At 42.4% G+C, this 22,852-nt stretch overlaps 1 protein-coding gene across 1 annotated transcript in view; it reads left to right on the top strand.

Moving 5' to 3' along the window:
- The first annotated feature begins 9,486 nt into the window (after window positions 1-9,486).
- adamts17 (ADAM metallopeptidase with thrombospondin type 1 motif, 17) overlaps window positions 9,487-22,852 on the top strand; it is a 105,075-nt gene continuing 91,709 nt past the window's right edge. The window contains exons 1-2 of the mRNA XM_085463471.1: window positions 9,487-9,678; window positions 9,975-10,333. Of these exons, the coding sequence (XP_085319597.1) occupies window positions 9,624-9,678; window positions 9,975-10,333 (414 nt within the window). The 5' untranslated portion in view covers window positions 9,487-9,623. The remainder of the gene's footprint in view (window positions 9,679-9,974; window positions 10,334-22,852) is intronic.

The following is a 22,852-nucleotide window of genomic DNA, read 5'->3' on the forward strand; positions in this document are numbered from 1 at the left end:
CATTTTCTGTTGTGTATTTAAATCCTGTTTTTTTTCTGTTCTTCTTCATGTCCTCCTCCTCTTTGTTTTTCTTTTTGTGTTTTGACCTGCGTTGATTATTTTTTACTCAGTTCAAGTTAAATAAAACTGTTTTAGCTTACCCCCCCTTAATTTGAGTCCTGCATTTGGGTCCAACTCCTGCCTGCACAGTCTTGACAGAAGGATACCAAAGGACCCAGCAGACTCAGGTTTGCTAGAGTACAGTGAGGAACTAGGTAGAGGACACAAGTCTATCTCACTGTAGCAGCAAGTGTCCTCCTGCCTCCTTTCTGGCGAAATTATAGGTTGAAGAAGAGGAGCCTGCTTCCTCTGTTTCTGCTGCACCAGTTTCATTGGCTCCATCTTCCCAACAGAAGCAATGTTCTTGCCCCCGGCGTACAAGATTGGACCCAAAAGCACACTCAAAACACTGTAAAATTTGAATTAAGTCTTTTATTTAACACAGGAATTTCTAAAGCAAAGTAGAGATCTAGTCTCACTGGACGGGGGAGCACTGCAAGGGAGAGGTGAGTTAATTACAGAGTTTTTGATGTGAGGAGTGATGTTGTTCAAGGAAATAAGGCGAGGTTTTCTCACTTGTTGTTAGAGCGACGTGGACAGGATGGGGTGGGTGATTCTCGAGGTGCATGAGGGAAGCAATTTGTCTGATTTCTGATCTTTCCTTTCTAGAGCGGAGGTGAACTAAGGTGTGCAGGAAGGCAGGTACGCAAGATTTCTGAGCGGCTCAGAGGTAAGCAAAGAGCAGGTGCGCTACAGGCAGGCAGCAAGCGTGAGGGGATCAGCATAAGAGGGAATCAGGTTCTTGGCTGAGCTGAGTGAATGGTTGGAGCGTAAATGTAACACTAACGATCTGGCAGGGAGTGAAGCTCTGAGCTGGTTTTCAATACTGCCGTGCTGATTGCTGTCAGTGAACTGCAGGTGAGGTGGACCTGGAGTCTGAAGTTGGAGCTGAAGTGAGAGAAATGGGAAAACTACTCCAGGAAAACCAAAACACATCAGATTATGACAGCAGGGCCCTGTTTCAGGAAGCCGGTTTAGTGGAAAAACTGAGTAAGTATACCCTGAGTTAACGAAAACTCTGGGTTTTCGGTTTCACAAAGCGAGTTCAGCTGCAGCCTGAGTGAGTCACTATGACGACACACTCCGTGAAGCTAACCTGCCCCCTAGCAGGTTTACTACAACTAACCCTGACTGTCTCCGCCCCTTTGTCGGAAACCTGACAGTAGGAAGTGTCGGACATGGCGTGCCCCTTCCTTGAAGAGCCAGTAGATCGTGAAGCCCAAATTCTCCGCAGAGCTCTCCGCCGGGAGAGAGTGATTAGAGCGCGTTTGGACATTTTATCATTTCCTGATGATTTTCTGTGCGAACGTTACCGTTTCTCAGCACAATCTATAAGTTATTTGGATAACATCCTCAGGCCTAATATTGCTCATGTGACACATCGCGGACATCCTCTCAGTTCATTACATATTATTTGTATTGCACTTCGGTTTTTTGCAAACGGGAGCTTTCTGTATAATATTGGTGACGCTGAGCACGTTTCCAAGGCTACCGTCTGTCGGGCAGTCAGGAATGTTACAGTTGCACTGAAACGTCTCCTGTACTCGTTTGTGGTGTTCCCCGGTCATAGACCCACAAGATTTATCAAAGAGGGATGCCACAAAATTGCAGGTATCAGGATGACCAAAACTTAATGTATGATGTGGTGATACTTGAACTACTACTTAAATTTTACATTTATTCTCACGGTTCCCAGGCGTGATTGGCTGTACAGATGGCACTCACATTCCAATCATTGCTCCTTCAGTAAATGAAGGAGACTATGTGAACAGGAAGTCTTTCCACAGCATTAATGTACAGGTACATAGTTCCCTGTAGCATTTCAAACTAACAAATTATTTCATTATAGTAATGGATGCTAATTTGTGTTCTCTGCACTGTGAAGATCATATGTGATGCTGCCAACATTATCACAAATGTGGAAGCCAAGTGGCCAGGCTCTGTCCATGACTCACAAATATTCCGTGAATGTACACTGAGCACAAAATTTGGACATGGTGAGTTGAGAATACTGTAAAATATATAAAGACCAATTGCTTCAGGGACATTTGAACTGAAGTGTACCCTTCTGTCTTAGGAGAGTTCACTGGCTACTTGCTTGGTGATAGGGGGTATCCATGTTTACCCTATTTGCTTACCCCTTACCCTGACCCTGAACCGGGCCCACAGCAGCGATATAATCTGGCTAATTGCAGGACAAGAGCCAGAATTGAAATGACTATCGGAATGCTTAAGGCCCGGTTCCAGTGCCTGCAAAGACTCAGGGTCACCCCAGAAAGGGCATGTGACATTATTGTGGCATGTGTGATTCTTCACAACATTGCCACAATTAGAGGAGAACACTGTCCTTCTGAACCAAACATCAGCAGTGATCCAAACCATGAACATCCTGACCCTCCCACGGACATACAAGATGGAAGAGCAGTCAGAGACACCATATGTCACAATCATTTCTTTTGACCCATCACCTCAACATGTTGAAAGAAGAATAAACAGATTTTTTGTTCAACTGGCTTTATTGGTCGCCTGTATTTCCTGTACACAAAGTATTACAAGATGTAAACCTCATAAAGTGTCTCTGTTGCTTCCTCCTCTGTAACAGCTGTCAATGTTTCTTCATTATTTTCCTGTAGTAAAGAAATAAACAACATTGCTGTTCTACTGTAAACTCATATAATCTGTGGAGTATTACTCACAACTGCATGTTGGTCTGGCTCAACAGGAGGCTGCACCAGATGCAGTACACCATCACCATCAACTGATAGAATATGAGGTTTACACAGGTCACTTATAACTTACAAGGGACCAAATGGCAATTAACAAACATACCAAGCACCTTACACTTCATTGTCATTATGCTCTCAAAGACAACCAAGACTGAGGGAAGGCAAAATCAGTAGGAAAATAACTTCACTACAAAATAATCCATTATGGTAAAGAGTTTATCAAATGAATGAGCAGCACTGCAAAGGTGACTGTGAAGAAAGGATGTATGCACATCATGTATTATTTTGAATTTACCCCTTATGTAGGCACTTGTGTCTTGCGGGGTTATTGACTCAGAGGATGTCCCCGCAGAGATGCCTTCGGCCACAGGGCGCCCACTGTTTTGGCTGAGGGCCAACTGCTCAGCCTCTGTGAGTGGTGGTGGTGGAGGACCCCCACCTGTTTTTCGGGCCTCCGCTTTTTTTCTGTTGGCTATAACGGGTCACATTTGAGCATACAGAGTAAGCAAATATGTACTTGTAATGTGCTCAGATAATTTCAATAAGTGCTTACAGAAAGAAAATTAATGTAGCCTCTAACTGCAATTGATTTACATCGGACAAACAGACCAAGCACTATGGCTCATAATACAATTACACCTTACCTGTTTGGACTATATTTTTATATTTCATTTTTACTTGCTGCCAGGAACGTTTGGGGCCTGTTGGGTTGCACCTGCGCTCACATCACGTCACAAAATAAAATGTATAAAATAACAAATAAAATAACATATGATAAAATAACGTGTTAAATGGGTGGAAATCCCTAGATCAATGTTTAAATTAACACTCACGCATTGACTCTGTCGGCTATGTTTTGCCATGCATGCTTTTGCAGCTGTGGCTGTGTTACTTTTTTCCGCGGAATTTGCATGTTATCGGCATATACTGCCATCAGAATTTCGGCCTCAAGCGCTGTGAAATACATTGACCGCGCCTTCTTTCCCTCCGTCTCCATGGTGACTCGCTTAATCTGTGCTCCGCTTATCAGGGCTTTATGTATCCTCGTCCGCGCGCTTCACTTGGGGTTAAAGCAACTCCGCATTGACTGAACTAATTGTTATCAGCCTTTCTGAAACCGAATATTCCGAGTTGGACAGTTCGGGGTTACTCAACCCTGCGTATCGTTTTTCACTCTGAGTTTTCCAAACCGGCTTCCTGAAACAGGGCCCAGGTGTTAGTCACCACTCTCAACTGCTTTCCAGCCTGTGCCCGCCTCCAATTGCATCAGCCAATGTCAGGCCTCCGTGACCCAATAGAAGGGTGAATGAAAAAGACGTGTGCCTCCATGGTCACTCTGAGCCTGACAGAATAAAGATGGGCTTTTAATTCTAGTTCAGTAACAAAACTGTTCTGTGTGGTGCTATCCCAGTTGAGGTAATGACTATGATTTCTATTTTTGAAACCAACAATATTGTGCTTGCTTCTGAGTTTTTAGTTTCCAAGCCAGTCAGTGTTAATGGGTTAGTTGGTGTCTTCTCTGTTCATGAGTCAGTTCACTTGAGAACTGAGAAAGATGTGTTTGAGCTGGCCGAATAATAAAGGTACAGATGTTTGTGCTACTGTTGTCACAAATAGAACACTACCTGGTGTTCCTGTGTCGACCGGTAAGAAAGTATTTAGACTTTTCTGTGTCTGAATTGGCCTCTGATTGTTTCATTTCCCTGTTGTTCAATGTGGAAAGAATTGTGTTTCGTCTTCCCCGGCTGGCTCACTCTGATACCTTGCCCCAAGACTGCATATTCTGTTTCTAAAGCTTACCCCATCAGGGACTTTGGCATGTGCAGAGTCTATTCCCCAGCTGGGATTCCCAGTTAAATCTGGAGCCTCGGTGGATCCCATGCCAGAAAAGCCACAGTCGTTGTCACCTGTAACGTTGGTTGCATGCCCTACCGAGCAGCCATAGCCTCAAGCGCCAGCTGGGTGTTCCAGCAAGCAGCCCCAGTCTCTGATGTCTCCAGAAAATCGTATCCGTCCTGCGTTCCTAGAGTTTTTCATCCTGCCTGCTTAATCCACTTCTGAGCCCATAGGGCATGTGTCACCTAACCCTATGGGTTCCCTCCTCTTTCTGTCATAGCCCCGCCATCGCTGCCAGGTCTCTAAGGGGCATGTCCTCTACCTATGTATGTGTATGAAAAAACAACAACAACAACAAAAAATGTTGTTGACTCATTGGCCCACTAGTGCGTTGACCCACCAGGCAAATGCCACATTATCATCCCATTCCTGGCTTCATGGATAGATAAAGCTGGGTATCATCTACATATGCACTCATCAGGGAGAGGCAGGGATGTCCCTGCAATAACTTAGAGCAAACTCTAAGTTATTGCAGAGATTGCTCCACAAACAAAATTCTCTGTTTTCATGTTTGTGGATTAGATGGACGTGTGGAGTTTACAAAATTTGGCAGCTGTTTTATAATTATTCTCTATGATCAAGGTGATTGCAGGAGTCTGTGTTTTGGTGGAATTCATGAGGGAACCATAAATCCTATGACACTGGCTGAAAGAGGACAACACTGGTTACATTTTGATGCGTGTGTTATGCATGGAGATCAAAAGGTTTGGGCTTGAAACAAAAAAATTATTAGTAATTGTATTACATTGGCACACATAATTATCAAAATAATAATTTGGATAAATTATATACAGACATTTTCTAGTTGAGTTATTGCATTGAGACACTCAACTAAATTTTTGAAGAAATGTCTTGTATGCTACTGATGATAAATTGTATCAGAAGCCAGTAAGACCTGGAAGTGGAAGATTTGCTTATTAGAAGAGCTGGGTGCATGGTATATATCTGGAAACAAAAACACATGGAGACCAAGTGTTTAACCCTCTCAGGCTCAAATTAAACTTTTTGTTGCTAATGCACAACCAAGTCCTGCAGTGGTGCTTCTGAGTTAAAAAAAAACTCATAAAATATGTATGTGGGGTGATCAGGTTGTTAGTTTTTAACTGTTGCAAATCGGCAACGCCTGCCTGGAGAGAGTTAACAGTCATCACTGGAATTCTATTTTGATACATTATTACACCGACATCCTGTTCACACAGCAGTAACAGTCGTAAGTCAAGCTACTGTGGCAACCACATGATACAGAATGATGTGATGAAAACTATCATCTTATACAAGCCCTGGAAAGCAACTTTAATACTTTAAGGTCAAATATAATTTGGTTAAAAATATTATAAGGTGAAACAAAATGTAGAGATTTTGTCAGTCACAACTTGTCCATGAAAGAACTAGATACATATAATTTATTAGGTGGACATGTTAAACAAAAGCTTGTTTTGAAAATGTTCAATTTAACTTTTTATTGGCAAAGATAAGTACTGAAAAGTTAACAGCATTACAAGAAATGATTAAAAGAATAAAATGTAAAACAAGGTAAACAAAACAAACAAACAAAAACAATGAACACAGCTCAGGCAGGACTGATCAACCTTCAGTTCTAACAAACCACAGAAACAATTTCTTATAGAGGTGCGTTTGCATTGTGCCACTTTAAGTAGCAGCGTTAGACATTTAGCTTTCATTGTTATGCTGAAATACTCATTTTCACACGCTGAAGTGTATTTGTCTGGTATATTAACAAGGAAAACAATATGATGTAATGAACATTTCTTTATTCACTGCTGGTATTACTGCGGTCCTTCATAAAGGGTAAACTGCCTTGCAACACTGTGGTTCTGTCCATTTGACTTCCACCTACACACAAGAACAGTTCATATGATCAAATGAACAAATTAAATGAGACAGTTGTTGATGACCAACAATGGTGTGAAATGAGAGAAAGGCTAAATCGGTGCATTAATATACTCAGTTCAGGTGTGCGTGATCCCTCGTCTGAACTCTCTAGATCTGATATGTTCTCCAAAGGTTGTTGGTTCTCCATTATTCCTGTCAACAATTCATCCAACTGCTCCGTGTGCTTATTTGCAGGTCTGCCACCACTATTTCTGCAACAGTCTTTTTTAAGTTTATTTGTATATTCTTCCACAAAACAACTTGATCTAAAGCAGCATTGTAAGTCTGAGCTAAAAAGATTTTTCCCGTATTAGTATTCTGGAATGTGGCAAGGTACTAGAGATTGCAATTGTCTATACAGGCTAGTTGTCATGACCCGAGTGAGTGTCCAGCGTTTTTCTGTTTTGGCTCTGCTTTTCTTGTGTCCACCCATTGGAGCAGACCCCTGGTTCCACACCTGCATCGCTACCTGTCGTCCGTCAGCAACAATCAGCGTTTGTCATCACGGTTGTAACTAGACCTTCATGGTGCTTGTTGTTAAACAAGTGTTGCCTTGTACCCACTCCTGTGTCTTTATGCCTCTAGATCCTTTCAGTCTCAACTTACCGGTAACTCAGTCCTCCGGATGCTGGTCACTAGTCATGGTGTGTGTGTGTGTGTGTGTGGGTGTGTGGGTGTGTGTGTGTGTGTGTGTGTGTGTGTGTGTGTGTGTGTGTGTGTGTACACCAATATGTGTAGCCTCATATGGGTATTCTATAATTCGTACATCATTACATTTACATACCTACTACTGGTATGAAGCACACATTTAATGCCACAGCAGGGCTGCTGTACGTTGAATAACCAACAGATGTCAGTACTTTCAAACGAGCTGTTAAAAAGGGCTTCGTGGGATCTGCCTTTTGGCAAAGCAATTGGCTGGAAAGATTAGACACATTCCTCATGCTAAACCTTCCAAGTAAGCTTGCAAAATCATTCTTTGGAAACTCAGCTGCTCCCACCTGCCTGCCCTCCTGCTTGCTGCACCATCGCTGGACCTCTGGAAACAAAAGGTTGTAACTGCAAGCTCGCGTACATCGTCAGCCAGACGCTCACTCGGTCATACTCTACCCTAGAGCAAACTCTCATCCACCTACAAGTAAGGCTTCATCATCCCAACTCTTACTTGCCTTCAGTCATCCTCACCCGTTCACTAAAATGAACTATTCGCTCCCTCTGTTCCAGTTGCTTCCTCGATAGGGACTCTCACCACCACACCTACAGTTCACGTCACTAATTTGAATAAGGCTTTGTTTAAATCACAACCTAACTGTCCGTTGAGTCTGCTCTTGGGTCCACTCCCACCTACAGGCCATCTCGGCCACTGAGTGTAGCCATAGATGATAGTATGCAGGGTCAGGGATCCATTTACTTTGTATCAAATAAATGTTTCAGAATTTCACATATTCAAAACCTGTGACCAATATTAATGTAAAGCCATTTCTGTCTCAATGTATTTTGAAAAGAGGTCTAAATGATTAAAGTACTTATTGTGCATCTGGAATCTAATGTGGACTGGACCATTATTTACATAATGAATACCATGCTGTGTTTAAAAGCCTTAAAACTAAAAACTGAGATGTTATACTCATCACTGATTAATAAGGGAATAATAATAATGGAGTGGATTTATATAGCGCTTTTCAAGGCACCCAAAGCGCTTTACAATACCACTATTCATTCACTCTCACATTCACTGGTGGAGGCAGCTACAGTTGTAGCCACAGCTGCCCTGGGGCAGACTGACAGAAGCGAGGCTGTCATTTCGCGCCATCGGCCCCTCTGACCAACACCAGTAGGCGGTAGGTGAAGCGTCTCGCCCAAGGACACAACGACCAGGACAGAGAGCCCAGGGATCGAACCGGCAACCTTCCGGTTACAGATACGCTTCCCAACCCCCTGAGCCACGGTCACCCCAACTGTATGAATGAATGAATCAAGGGAGCTAAGTTCTATTTCTCCACTGATTTCTATATAGCTGGACTTCTTTCAGTAATCATAGTTAGTAACAACTAATCATTCAAAAGAATGCAGGTTAAAGGAATTTACATATGAACTTAATTTTTCAGACTCAAGGGCATATTTTATATACAGCAAATGCAACAAATGAAGCGGGCAACTACCTGCACTGTTCTCACACATATAGGACATCGCACAGATGCTGTGTTAGGAGGCCAGCAGGCTAAAGACTGTTTAGTGTTCAATTCTTGATGGGTAACTTCTACAAAGGTTTAGAGCTGGAGTGCATCTGTTGAATCATTTAATTTTGTGTGTTGATTATATAGGTTGCCTCCTTATGGGGCAGCTGTGACTTAGGAGATAGAGCAGGTCACCTAATCCAGAGAGTGGTGCCTCAATCCTTGGCTCCTCCAGACTGCAATTCAAAGTATATTATGGAATTTGTGTCATGTGTGACTGTCAGATGAGGCTTGAAATAAAAAGTTTCTTGAGAGCACAATTAGAATATAAAAAACTATTTAAGTACAATTTATGCAGTTACTCCTAAAAACTCTGGTTTATGTAGTCTTAAAAATGATCTCCTTTTTTATTTGTATTTTTACTGTCCAACAATCGTTTGTTCATCCCCTCCCGTCTATGTAAAGTTTTCTCTTAAAAATGAAAAGCAGAATACAAAAAAAACCTTTGACAATTATCAGCAATTCTCCCCACTTGAAACCACGTGTAGGGTTTCAACCCACGACACTTTCCAACAGCTTTGCCGGCCAATGAGAATAGAGAGATTTCTCGGCCTCGGTCGCCTTAAGGTTTAACGGACCCAATCTCACGCGAGTAGAGGCGGACTCCAGCTGTGTGGGCGTGTCCTGCGCTGCAAAGTAATTCCAGCCTGAGTTACTGAAGCTTCTCCTACTTTGGAAAAGTAGAGTTTCCGACCTATGCTTCGCTGAGCGCTTCGGTTTCCTCAAAATAAAGCACTTTTAGTTTTTCTTTCTGCGCTGCTTTGTTTTTATCATGGTTAACAGCCATGTTGTCCCTCTGCTCTTTCTCCTCTGCATCGCATTCACTGGTAAGTATAACAGCTCTTACGCATGAACTCGTTGCCTTGTACGACGGCTGACACAGGGCAGCTGAAGAAATGTCTTTCTGCAGTTAAAAATCCAAATGTTTCTCACCAGTTACTTGTATTCTGTTACGAATAGTCGAAGGCTTTAGATTTTTGAGATCCACAAACTGAGCTCGGATGTTGAACGTGTGTGCTAAGAGTCAGGGAGCACCGGAGCAGACTGTCTCCTCACGCAGACTAGGATAGACTATTTTTGTCCAATGTGGTCGCTGTTTGATGGAGGCTGTCTCTATCCACAGCCCAGTCTGAGCTGGAGACAGATGAAGTAATTCCCAGGCTGCTGTATGGCCAGGAGGCGCACCTATCCGACCACACTACCCGCACCCTGCGCCGCGGTCAGCGCTCCCTGGACGCCGCGAGAGAAGGACGCTCGGAACCAGAAAACATCATCGTCTTACTGCCCGCTTTCGGAAGCAACCTGCATTTAAATCTAACGCGGGATAGCACGTTTCTGTCCAAGGACTTTGTAGTAGAGGAGAGGTACAAGGGCGAAAGCGCTGTGGTAAACAGCTTATCCAAGAACCAGCTATGCTTTTATTCTGGAGCCATCATTAACCATACAGACTCTCTGGCATCAGTTAGCACCTGCGGTGGTCTGGTAAATGTGTCTGCAGTTTCTCTTTGTGTGTGTGTGTGTGTGTGTGTGTGTGTGTGTGTGTGTGTGTGTGTGTGTGTGTGTGTTTGGACTTGTTAATAGGTGTCATATGATTCGATTCAAGCAGTTGGGGTCATATTATTCATTTTCATAAAACTAAAGACTACGTTACAGCAAACTGGCTAGTGAGACTTCAGTCACCTAGTGAAGCACCTCTGAAGCATGATTTTGTAACAACTGCTAATCTCTTAAACCCCACTGACCTGATGGTGGGTCAGTCAGTTCAAAGTCGCACAATGCAGCTCGATACTAACTGTATATTAAGGGCTTGGCAAAACACTGTAATTCAAGTTCCACTCAGCAGTTCTCAACTGCTTCTTACAATCTCCTCAGTGAGTCAAAGATTAGCAACTTCCACTGTGAAACATACCTGTAAGCTGAGCGAGCAGGCCAGGAGTTAACAATTTGTGTTTCTTTCATGCTCTGTGTGTGTTGAGTGGTGCTACGTAATCACTTTGTCCACATCTTGATTAGTGACAGAGGAATAAGGCGATTGCTTCAGTCTTAAAGTATTGCAAGGAAAATACTGCCTAACTACAAAATACTGGATGTTAAATAGTCAAATCTGTTAGTTTGCCAACATCCATCGGAAACTATCACTTTAAAATGTTTTGAGTCACGTACTTTTACTAGCTATAGCAGTCACTGATCTCTGAGGCACTCGTGGAGGAATGGGGTGGGGTTAGTGTTTGGTATTTTGATAATACTCTTATGTAATGGGACTGTGCAGGTAGGGGTCCGGGTTCAGTCCTGGACTCCTGGATTCAACAGGCCTGAGGTCAGTTCTCAAAGCTGTGCTTCTTTATTTTCTCTGTATAGTCTTAGTAGCCACATTTGAGCATTAAACCCACCTACACTGAATGAGAAGATCATTGTCCAGCAGTGAACAGACACATAGTGTGTTCATATGGAAAAACAAAAACTTTGGCAGCTGCAATCCATGAACTTACAGCCTCATATCCTCCTGCATGGTAGCTTATTCTGCGATTCTAAATTGGCTAAGTGGTCAAAGACCAGAAACACGTTACTCACTGTAAATGTGTGCTTACAGTAAGTAATTCTGTAAACTCACATTCACATTACATTACATCTGACTTACAAGTAAACCAACCCTAAATGGGTTACTGAGGGGATGATAACACAATATCACTTCAAAGTTTAATTTTTCCAGGACAAGCAGCTGGACGAAGGTTGGAGAGCAGGTTACTGAGAAAGAACACTGAGGCAGCAAGGGGAATAAAAACTCCTGCTAAAGATGCCACAGTTCAGTTAGTGCTGCTTTTACTACTGGAAGAAATTATGTTCCAAAGTAATAACACAAAAGTTGTAAGCAACAAAGCAGAAATGCAATCTGCATGAAAATGTTTCAGTTGCTTGTCCAGTGTTTATAAATGTATTGCAAACTTTATCCATGATTAGTGTTTTGTGGAAATTGGATAAAAACTACTGGCTGACTCCACAGTGGGACTGTAAATGGTTTGCATTTGTATAGCGCTTTACTCAGTCCCTAAGGACCCCAAAGCGCTTTACACTACATTCAGTCATTCACCCATTCACACACTGGTGATGGCAGCTACATCGTAGCTACAGCTGCCCTGGGGCGCACTGACAGAGGCGAGGCTGCCGGACACTGGCGCCACCAGTAGGCAAACATGGGGTTAGTATCTTGCCCAAGGATATTTGGCATGCAGCCTGGAGGCAGCCTGGGATCGAACCACCGACCTTCTGATTAGTGGCTGACCTGCTCTGGCTGTGTAATACACCCCTGCCAGGTTCCCAGTTTATGGTGTGGCTAACAAATAGAAGAAGCCAGCTGGTAAATTACAACCAACGACCCTTTTGTGCTGTTAGGTGAGAGTGCTAACCGCTGCCCACTGTGCTGAGAGAAAGAGAAACGTTTCCTTTTTAAAAATGTATTTATTTCTAAATTGGGACCCATGGCAATGGATGGTAACCATGTCAAGCTCTGGGACACCTGTCAGTCGCACTTTACTGTGTATATGTGTGAGATAGCCTGGCCTACACACACGTGCACAGAGTTGATTTAACCATGTTGCTCAGTTGATCTGGTAGTTGAACTGTTTGTGGTTGGATAAATTTCATAAGAGTGCAAGCCCACTTTGCCCTTGTGCGACCAAGAAGCATAAATGAGACTGATATCTGCATGGCCATCTGTCAGGTCTGCTTGGATTATGGTTTGCTGCATTTCTTTCTTCTATTTTTTTTAACCCGTATTCAAAATTCATCATTGCAGAGTAGACAGGATAGGAGGGCAAGGGAAGACAGAGCAAAAGGCCACAGGTCGCACTCAAACCCCGGCTGTTGCTTTCTAGCAATAAGGCATATGGGCACACGTTTGACCAGTGACCTAAACTGGTTCCCTGTTTGCAGTATGTTTATTCTGTATTTGCAGTAAAGATGAGTTTGTTCCGTTGGTGTGTGATCGCCGAACACTTGTTGAAATCAGATCATCCCACATAACTTGGATAAAGCATTACTTGGGTGATCAAATCTCCTTCAAATATTCCAGGACAAGGAAGAAGGGGGAAGGTGTTTTGATGAGAATTAAGGTTTACTTGAAGTTTGCCTGCAGGTCTGGTCCCTGCCTGCTTTCAGTTGGATTTCTTCTGACTCACTGACTACTGGGGCTTTTGTGGACCCATCCAGTCCTTCTTGTTCATCCAGAACTTCCTCACTGGCTGATGAAGACTCCTCTCCCTCTCCAAAAACAGGCCTAGACATTGAATTACAAAAAAGTTCCAGGTTGTTGGTGATTCGTAACTGTTGTGAATCCAGACCCTTGGCCAAAGAATTTCAAGTCAAACAGAGTTTTATTGTCAACCCAACATTATACACTCAAAGTGTACAGTTGGATGAAATGTCATCCTCCTGGGTCGAAGTTACAAAGTGTAGAAATAAAAATAAAATTTCTAGTCAATAGATTTAAAAAAAACAAAAAACAATCTAATTAATCGCACAATTTTTCTGTAATTAATCGCAATTACTTGATCAATAGCCTGGCTGCAATTACACTTTTTCAACTTTATATTTAAGCTTGTAACTTACATTTATGCAACATAATGAAGCAGAATAAACACAAAAAATGTTAAATGCTTAAATTCAAAGAGAATTTGAATAGTTTCAGTCTTTTAACACAGCTTCTCTCCTGTGAAATACAACTTTTTAAAAAACCTATATACTAAGAAGTAAGTATACACTCATATATAATATATATTAGTGCTGTCAAACAATGAAAATATTTAATCAGATTCATCACAGGGTTACTGTGGATTAATTTTGATTAATCACAATTAAATATCATTCATTTTTATTCTATATTTTTTTAGTATTTTTAGTATTTATTTATTTATTGTCATTGTCAAGAACAATGAAATTGCGTTTGGGGCTTCCATACAACCCAAAAAAAAGAAGAAAATAATAAATACCCCTTAAAACCCAAGTGTACATATTTAACCCAGTGTGACTCCAATGCAATAAGACAATCCTTAGCAATAATGTTCGTAGAAATTCAGACAAAGACCTGAGAAACATGACAAAATACAACAATGCAACCCATTCAATATTATTGTACTGTGAGATATGATATCAGATATGATAGTTATCTATTTAAGAAAGAGGGGGGCAGGAGGGGGAAGAGAATAAAGATATGATGCACCAATGCAGACCAGTTCATTGCTATTAAGAAGTTGGATATGGTTATTGTCCGTGAGAGGGGGGCAGAGAGTTCAGGAGCCTCACAGCCTGTGGATACAGGCTGTTGGCCAGTCTGGATGTTCTGGCCTGTATAGACCTGTACCTTCTCCCTGAGGGCAGCAGATGGAAAAGGTGGCGCGCAGGGTGATGTTGGTCCCGCAGGATACTGTGCACCCTCCTCAGACAGCGAGTGGGGAAGATATTACTGATCTCTGGCAGACTTGTTCCAATAATCGCATTTCAGTTTGCATGAGCAAACAGAAAAAAGGGAAAATATAGGCACTTAACATGTTTATTGAACATCTTAAACCTTCATGTAAACAAAACTCTGTGAACATTTATCCTCTCTCTTCTCAACGATATTAACAGGTCTGCAGTTTGTTGCAATTGTGTCAGTTAATATGTCCGAGGTCGACTTACCGAGCCCCCGATGCTCCGTGATTGGTTTGGTGCAAGCTGGGTGACACGTTAGCCAAAGTGCTAGCAGCATCCCTGACTAACGTAGGCTTCGCTTCAATGTGATATTTTAAGATGGAAGTGCTTCGGTGAAAAGAAAATTCCTTCTTGCACAATGTGCAAAATACTTTATGTCGGTCGACTGTTCCATCTTGTTATTTTTTTTAATACTGAAATTTCCCATCGAGAGGGCCAATGTGTGTTTATCATCTTCCATATTGAGTTGATTGGTTCAGCTGCCCGTCACTACCAGATCAACTGCCCATTTGCACATGTGCGAGGGTAACTTTACTTGGACAAACTGCCCGAAATGCGCTGACAGAAACATTTCAGGGATTTTGAGTCATTCTGCACTCCAGATGCGTTAATTGCGTTAAAAAAATGTAGTGGATTAATTTGTGTTAATGCGTTAATTTTGACAGCACTAAAAATTTCAAATACAACAATACAGAACTAAGATAAACTAAGAATAAGTACAGCAGTACTGTAATTGAATAGAAATAGAATAAAAAATAGAAAAATGAGAATAAATAAATACAAGAGTGGAACAGTGTAATATGGAATAGATCAAGTATTGGAAGTGAGAGTGTTATATGTGTGATGGAGGGCAGCATGGTGTTCAGGAGCCGGACTGCTTAGTGGGAAAAAACTACCTGGTCCTGATGCTGCAGAGTCATCTTCCGGGTGGGAGAGGTGATGCGGGTCAGCCATGATGCTAATGGCTTTACAAATTCAGTGTCAGGTGTAAATACCCTGTAGACTGGGTAGAGAGCTGCCAATAATGCGCTCAGCAGTCCACACAATCCTCTGGAGGGCTCTGTGGTTGGACGCGTTTCAGTTTCCGTACCAGACTGTGATAAAGCTGGTTAAGATGCTCTCTATGGTGCCTGTGTAGAAGGTGCTAAGGATAAGGATGGGTTTGGGGAGGTGCACCTTCTTCAGTCGTCTCAGGAAGTGCAGTCGCTTTGTGCTTGAATTTCTTAATCCCCTAGGGTCTAGTGTATAATTACACATTTGTGACTACTTTTGATTTTACCTTTGTCTGAAATTACAGTTACATTTTCATTTTGACATTCTGTGTTAACACAATTGATCTAAAAGTGCACGAAAAATATCAAATTTAAATTACTTATGAAGTTTTTTTTTCTGTGAAAACCACAAACATGTTTCTGTTTACATTTTCACAACTTGAAATGCAAATATAAATTGTCAATTTTAAAATGACAGAACAATTAGGCGTCACAATAAGATCCAAAAAATAGTTTCTCTGCATCACAAAACAGGGTTTGCATTGCAATCTGCCATTGGTCACTTTTTGGCTAGCAACTGTGACATTCACTAGTGCCCTTTTTGTTCTGACTTCACACTAATTAACATAAGACAAGACACTATAGTCATGTCCAAATTCATGGGCTGCATCCTCCTGAGGACCCGGCCTTCGCGGTCTACGTGGGCCGGGTCCTCAGAAGGTCGGGTAGGCTGGAAGTAAGCGGCTGTGAAATTGGACGGTCCAGCCTTCAGATTAGCGTCACCGCTGTCTCGGTGGAGTTTAATAAACTCAGCCGTCTGCTCCCTGCTATCTAAAATATAACAGGACACTGGAGTAAACTCTCCACCATCTCACACGTCTGTTTAATCAGTTTTCTGTCTGACGTTTAGTCAGCTGTGTGAAAACCAAGGAGGAACCCACCCGGGGGATTAATAAAGTTTTATTTTATCTAATCTAATAACTTTAATCTCAGCCAAACCGATTTACTCACGAACAAACAAAACACTGAAATAAGCCAAACCATAACATTTTTAGGTTGTCTAAGTGACTTATATATTACATTTAACCTGAGTAGCAAAAGTCCGCGGTGATCTGAACATGATGTGCCGGGAGTTTGCCGTTCTCTGCGGCTCTAATGACCCTCGAGCTCCCGGCTAGCTATCGACCCAGGAAGATTAATAAGAGTAATTTTAAAACTTAGTAGCGGCCGCCATTGCCGGAAACTGGAGTTTGGCTGGGCCACGCTATGAATTCTGGGATATGGTGGGCTACGAAGGACGCACCCGACCCATCCTTCAAATTCGGGGAAAAGGAGGACGCATTTGTCGGCTGCATTCGGAGGAGTCTACGAATTTGGACAGCCTTCGGCGCGTCGCTGTGACGCAATTGGTCTACAAATGCGGCCTCAGGAGGATGCAGCCCATGAATTTGGACACCCCCTATATACTCCAAACACGCTAAATGTCACAAATCTCTCACATCTCAAAACTCTCTCGCTGCCGTCTCTCCCAAAACGTTTCTCTCTTCCTAAACAACTAAACGCCACATGTTGGCGTAGAATATTTTTGATTGGTTGAAATTTGTAATTTTTATTTATTTTTTTATTTTTTTACACCAATAGGAAAGAAATGTCATGGATTTTTTTTTTTCACGGTCCTTAGAAAATGCAATTTTTACTGTATCTTGCCACACTAAACCTGATATTTATTTGTCTTGTTTTACATGTGCTATCAACACAATTTCAAAACTGTTGTGTACATAGTTTCAACTCTGCACTTTCAGCACAAGTTGAAATGGAAACTCAGTGTGGGTGCATCTTGTTGCTATGTCATCTTGAATGGGTCATATGATTTGGGTGTGTCCATTGATCCCAGAGGGTAAATCTAGTTAAATCATGCTCTGATAGCTTTCAGAGGCACTCTTTTGTGTGAGGTTGGTCAGAGGGCTGGTCAGCTCCACGAAATTTGGGATGAACCTACAGAAGTAATCAGCCAACCCCAAGAACTGCTGCATCTCTTTTTTTTTTTTTGGTCTTGGGATGAGAACAGGATGCAACAGCTGGAGTCTTCTCCATCTGCATCTGCACACTTCTTTGGGTTGGTGATGAACCCCTGCAGCACTGCGGCATCTCGCTGCATATGCTTCGCCCAGGTGTCACTGTGGATCATGACATCATCCAGGTACACGGCAGCATGTTGATGCAGCTCTCCATCAGACACTAGACAGAATTGGTAAAAACAAGGGATGGAGAAAGCAAATTTTTTCGTAGACGTTGGAGTCAAGGGAATCTGCTGCTAGCCAATGATCAAGCAAAAAAAATAAATAAATACAATAGCAAGGTGATTAATGTAATGATTTAATACAACTTCATGTATATCTGTTTGATAAAGCTTAAGTTGGATCATATACACATTTGACTTGATGTGCCACTAATAAAGAGGAAAACCTTTTAGTAATGGCTAAAGTCTGGGTCAACAAGACTGAAGGTATCTTGCTGCTCAACAGAGCTTTTGTGTGATTTATACAAGCATGCTGGTCCAGTGCATATATAGACTGCATCAAGCTCAAAGCCAGTGAGAACTGAGAAAGAATCGGCTCGAAAAGTTATATCGGCAATGGAATCGAAATCGCTAATTTCTTATTGTTTTCCATCCATAACTCCAAGGCTGTCTCCTCGACAATAAGCTCTTCCCAGCAGTGCTGGCTGTGGAAATTGCTGAGGTCTAATCTGGGTATGGTGGTCTTGGTTGTTTTGAGGTATGCTACAGCACTGATGGCCTTGGTTGAAGCATCTGAGAAGGTACAACTCTGGTCCAGTGAGTAGAACATTGTTCAGAGAGATGCCGTTGTTTTGTGCGAGTCAAAAACTACTCTGGTCTGGTCTGGCTTTCTCGGTTCATAGACCAAGTGTTGGTAAATGCCAGCACTCTGTGGAGGTGGAAGCTCTGCATGGTTGTCAAATACTGCATCAAAGCAACAAACTGCTCTTTGTTGCTTGGGTTGTGCTCTAGGGTGTATCTAAGACAAGAAAGACAAGTCACAGCTTGCTCTCAATTGTTTGGCAGAGGTGGCCTTGGGGATCAAAAGGAGCGTCAAAACTCTGTCCCTCAGCCTCCAACCTTCAGACAGAGCCCCCCAACAGCAGCCTAACAGTAGCAGAGGAGCTCAACAGCTGTTTGAGACCGCCCCTCCCTGGCACCTCCTGCCCCCCACCTCCGCCCTACCTGGTACACTTCTCCTCTCCCTCCAGGAACATGAGGTGAGGAGAAGACTGAGAGCGGTGAAGCCCAGGAGAGCTGCCAGCCCCAGCAGCATCCCAGTAGTTGTGGTTGAAGCCTGCGTGCACCAACTGGCAGTGATCCTCACCAGCCTGTTCAACCTGTCTGACTCATGCCACTGTTCCCACCCGTCTGAAGACTGCAACAGACAGCTTCCATGATTACAGACTACTACAGCCCTCATGTCTGTACTCATGAAGTGTTTCGAGCAGATATGCGTCAGCACATCAGAGACTGCCTACCACCCTCTCTTGACACCCACAAATTTGCTTACAGAGCAAATTGGTCCACGGAGGATGGCATCACCATCACCATCCGGAGAAAAGGAAGAGCTACGTGAGAATGCTATTCATGGACTACAGCTCACAGTGTAGCTGTGCGGATGGGGATGCGGAGGGGGAGGAGGCACAGTCCATTTATCAGTCTGACAGCTTGTGCAAGGTAATGGTCAGATTATTACCTGAAGACTAAAGCTATAAGCATAAATCCTTTCTTAAAAAAACGAGCCATGAACTAACTAAAAGTGAAACGTGCACGAACAACTCACAAACACTGTGTAAAATACCCAGAACCATGACATTATGTCTACCCTTTCAGCTTTGTTCTGGCATGTTCTTCAGTACAGAAATGGCAAAGAAAATGTTGGTTTTGCTTATTGAGATGCAGCTTGACATTTTCATTAAAACTGGATTTGGTGATTATTTTTTATGATTAGAAAATCAATGTGTTCACGTTGTAGACAGTGGTACTTGCTAATAGCACCACTTTAGCTCTCTCTATCATCAGTTATTTTATTTTAAAAGATCTAAATACTGATATGTGATTCTAATTGAAGATCATATAATCAGACTTATTTGGGTATTTATTCAAACTGGTTTTGGATTGATCAGGTTTTAGTTTATATTGTTTGATATTGCTCTATCAAAGCCAGAGATCTTGACTCCAATGCCAAAAACTTTAATTTTGTCTAGTTTAGTTTAATATGCTCGGTTTGGTCATTTGCTAGCTAATCAGAAACATCCAACCTTTCATGTATGGCATAGCCACTCACTTACATACTGGTAATATAAACATGAGGCAGAAGGTAGGTTATTAAAGTGCTACAAATCGAAAAATGACATGTAGTGACAAAGAATGGGAACTGAGAACTGGTTCTTGTAGAAAACCGATTCCCAGTAGTCCAATTCTTTGGTATTGTTAGTCTGCCTGCTTGTCGATCCCACTTATCAGTTCTTGCACTTCCACAGCAATCAGCTGATTTCAGTTCGCGTGTCAGAGGAGAAAAATAGCAATGCAGTCGAGAGCATGGAAACACAAAAGGACGAGATAAATGGCAAAGTGGAAAACTGCATCCAGGACAGAAACGGCCTCATTATGCTGCTAACACAACTTCATTTTTTAAATTTTTTTTTTTGGAAGCATCTGCCAAGACAGCATGCTAATGGTAAGCTAGCCATGAACCCAGAGCAAAAGCTGAGTGCAAGCCAAAAGCCAGATCCTTAAGTTCAGCAAGTAACAAGCAGATGAGCAGTCAGGCTGCAGCCTCTCTTTCTACCTCATGTTTCTGATCGCATGTGCTGGTTTTCATCTTTGCTTTGTGTGGTCAGCTTTGTATTCTACTAAGAGAAAGATCTTAGAGATGGATGTCCTCATTAGGAATTTGTGTTGGTGTGTGGGGTTGGAGCCTCAGGTTTATATTGTTAAAGGCTGATCCTGATACAGTGTGTTTTAGCTGTTTTACAGAGTAACGTGAAAGATTAGATTAGATTAGATGAAACTCCCCTCCAGAGAGGAGTTAAACAGTCTGATGGCGTGTGGGACAAAGGAGTTTTTAAGTCTGTTAGTTCTTGTCTTGGGGAGAAGCAACCTGTCACTGAACAGACTCTTCTGGTTGTTAATGGCCGTGTGCAGAGGATGCCCAGCATTGTTCATAATGTCCAGCAGTTTCTTTAATGTCCTTTTCTCTGCCACTGTCACCAGAGTGTCCAGCTTCATGCCGACCACAGAGCTAGCCTTCCTGATCAGTTTCTCCAGCCTGGATGAGTCCTTCTTTGCTGTGCTGCTCCCCCAGCACACCACAGCATAGAAAAGTACTCCAGCAACCACTGACTGGTAAAACATCCTCAGGAGCTTCCTGCAGATGTTGAAAGACCTGCTCTAGACCTCCCGAAGTCCACAACCAGTTCCCTGGTCTTTGAGGTGTTGAGTTGCAGGTGGTTTGTGTGACTCCATGCGACAAAGTTCCTCACCAGACTTCTGTACTCCTCTTCCTGATCATCCCAGATACACCCCATGATGGCTGTGTCGTCTGCAAACTTCTGAATGTGGCATAATTCAGAGTTGTAGCAGAAGTCAGAGGTGTACAGGGTGAAGAGAAGAGGGGACAGCACAGCTCCCCGTGGTGCTGCTGACCACAGTGTCACAGCCTGACGTACTGTGGTCTGTTGGTGAGGTAGTTTGAGATCCAAGCGACCAGGCAGGGGTCCACCTGCATCCTGTTCAGTTTCTCCTGAAGCAGACAGGGCCGGATAGTATTGAAGGCACTTGAAAAGTCAAGAAACAGGATCCTGACCGTGCCTTTTCACTTGTCCAGGTGTGAGTGGGCTCTATGCAGGAGGTACAGGATGGCATCCTCCACTCCGACATCCGCCTTGTTTGCGAACTGTAGTGGGTCCTGGGCATGTTGTGCCTGTGGTCGGAGGAGGATGTAATATTTGCAATCATGACTTTTTTGAGTAACGACTCCAACACAAAAAACATGCACAAACATTTAACCCACAGCATGAATTCATTTGCAAGAGAGGACTTTCTTTATTGCTACTTCAGGCGACTGTCCAAACAGAACCAAAGAGAACCCAACGACAACTGATAAGAGACTCGATACACAATCGACTTGATAAGTGAAATCGATAGTTGCTAAATTCTTATCTAATTTCCATCCCCAGTAGTGACTGATGAGACTGTGATAAGAATTAAACATAGGTGATTCAAATCTCTCATACTTAAAAACTGGATTTTACCATATAAATAAACTGTATTTCAGTGTAATAATGTATAAAAAGCATGGGAAAGAGCAGTAGTTCTAAAATTTGATATTCTCACAGTTACACTATATCATTTAACCAAACCCATTTCTCACTTGCTTTCGCTGTGCAGCACTTGATAGGTTAAATCAAACTTTCATGAATCAATTTAATCTCTTTAAAAGTTTTGAAACTCTGAGAATAGAGAAAGTTTTAAAGTTACCACACATCCCTCCAAATACAGCTATCTTTACATACTTTGCATAGTTTTGATATATTTACTCTCCAGTAACTGACTGGTATCATATTCATATGTTGATGGAGCTGTAGAAATCCTTTAATCCATCCTCCAGACCACATTCTGCTGGCTAACATCATTTGTTAGTCCTGAGGTTCAGCTGGAAGTGGAATGTCTGCACAAATGCTGGAACAGGCTGAGCTGTATTTTATGGCATACCACACCATTATAGTCAGAGGAGGCCTATTTATAGTAAATGCAGAGTATAATTGTCCATTGTGTTTATACTATACTAAACCTTATTCTGTTTTACTGATTTGAAGCCATTCAAAATAGAAAATAAAACTGTCAAATGCTTCTTGAAAAAATCTGTAAGACTTCAAATTAAACAGGATTGCCCTGTGTAGGAGGCTATCAAATGTAGTTAGCTCGGCTATTAAATTTGAATTGCTATTGTATACAAGTAGCACCAAATCAGGTGATCAAGAATTCAGGGTTACTATTAATTAGGGATGGGAATAGTCCAATTCATTGGAATCGTTAGTCTGCCTGCCTATCGATCCCGCTTATCGGTTCTTGCACTCTCGCTATGATTAGCTGATTGCAGTTTGTGTGTTGAAGGAGGAAAATGGTGTTTACAGCGTGGATATAGACATTACTTTTATTTTTATTGGATAAAAGCATGAGACCATGAGAGATGGTAAAGTGGAGACTGCTCCAGGTCAGAAACGGCTGCATTATGCTGCTAACACTTCAGCTTTTTGCAAGCACCTGCACAGGCAGCATGCTAACGCTAAGCTAGCCAATAATGGTCTTAATGTGCCTCATGACAAGCCTCTCGAAGCACTTCATCATAATGGGTGTGAGTGTAATGGGACGGTAGTCGTTGAAGCAGGACACCAGAGACTTCCAGAGACGATCATGGTGGCCTTGGTTGAAGATGTCAGTGAGGAAATCTGCAGCTGCTCTACATCCGTGGAAGAG

The sequence above is a fragment of the Copadichromis virginalis genome, linkage group LG1 (genome assembly GCF_057382275.1).
Source record: "Copadichromis virginalis isolate Kocher_CV1m ecotype Utaka linkage group LG1, C_Virginalis_male_GT1.1, whole genome shotgun sequence".
In the NCBI taxonomy this organism is placed as follows: domain Eukaryota; kingdom Metazoa; phylum Chordata; class Actinopteri; order Cichliformes; family Cichlidae; genus Copadichromis; species Copadichromis virginalis.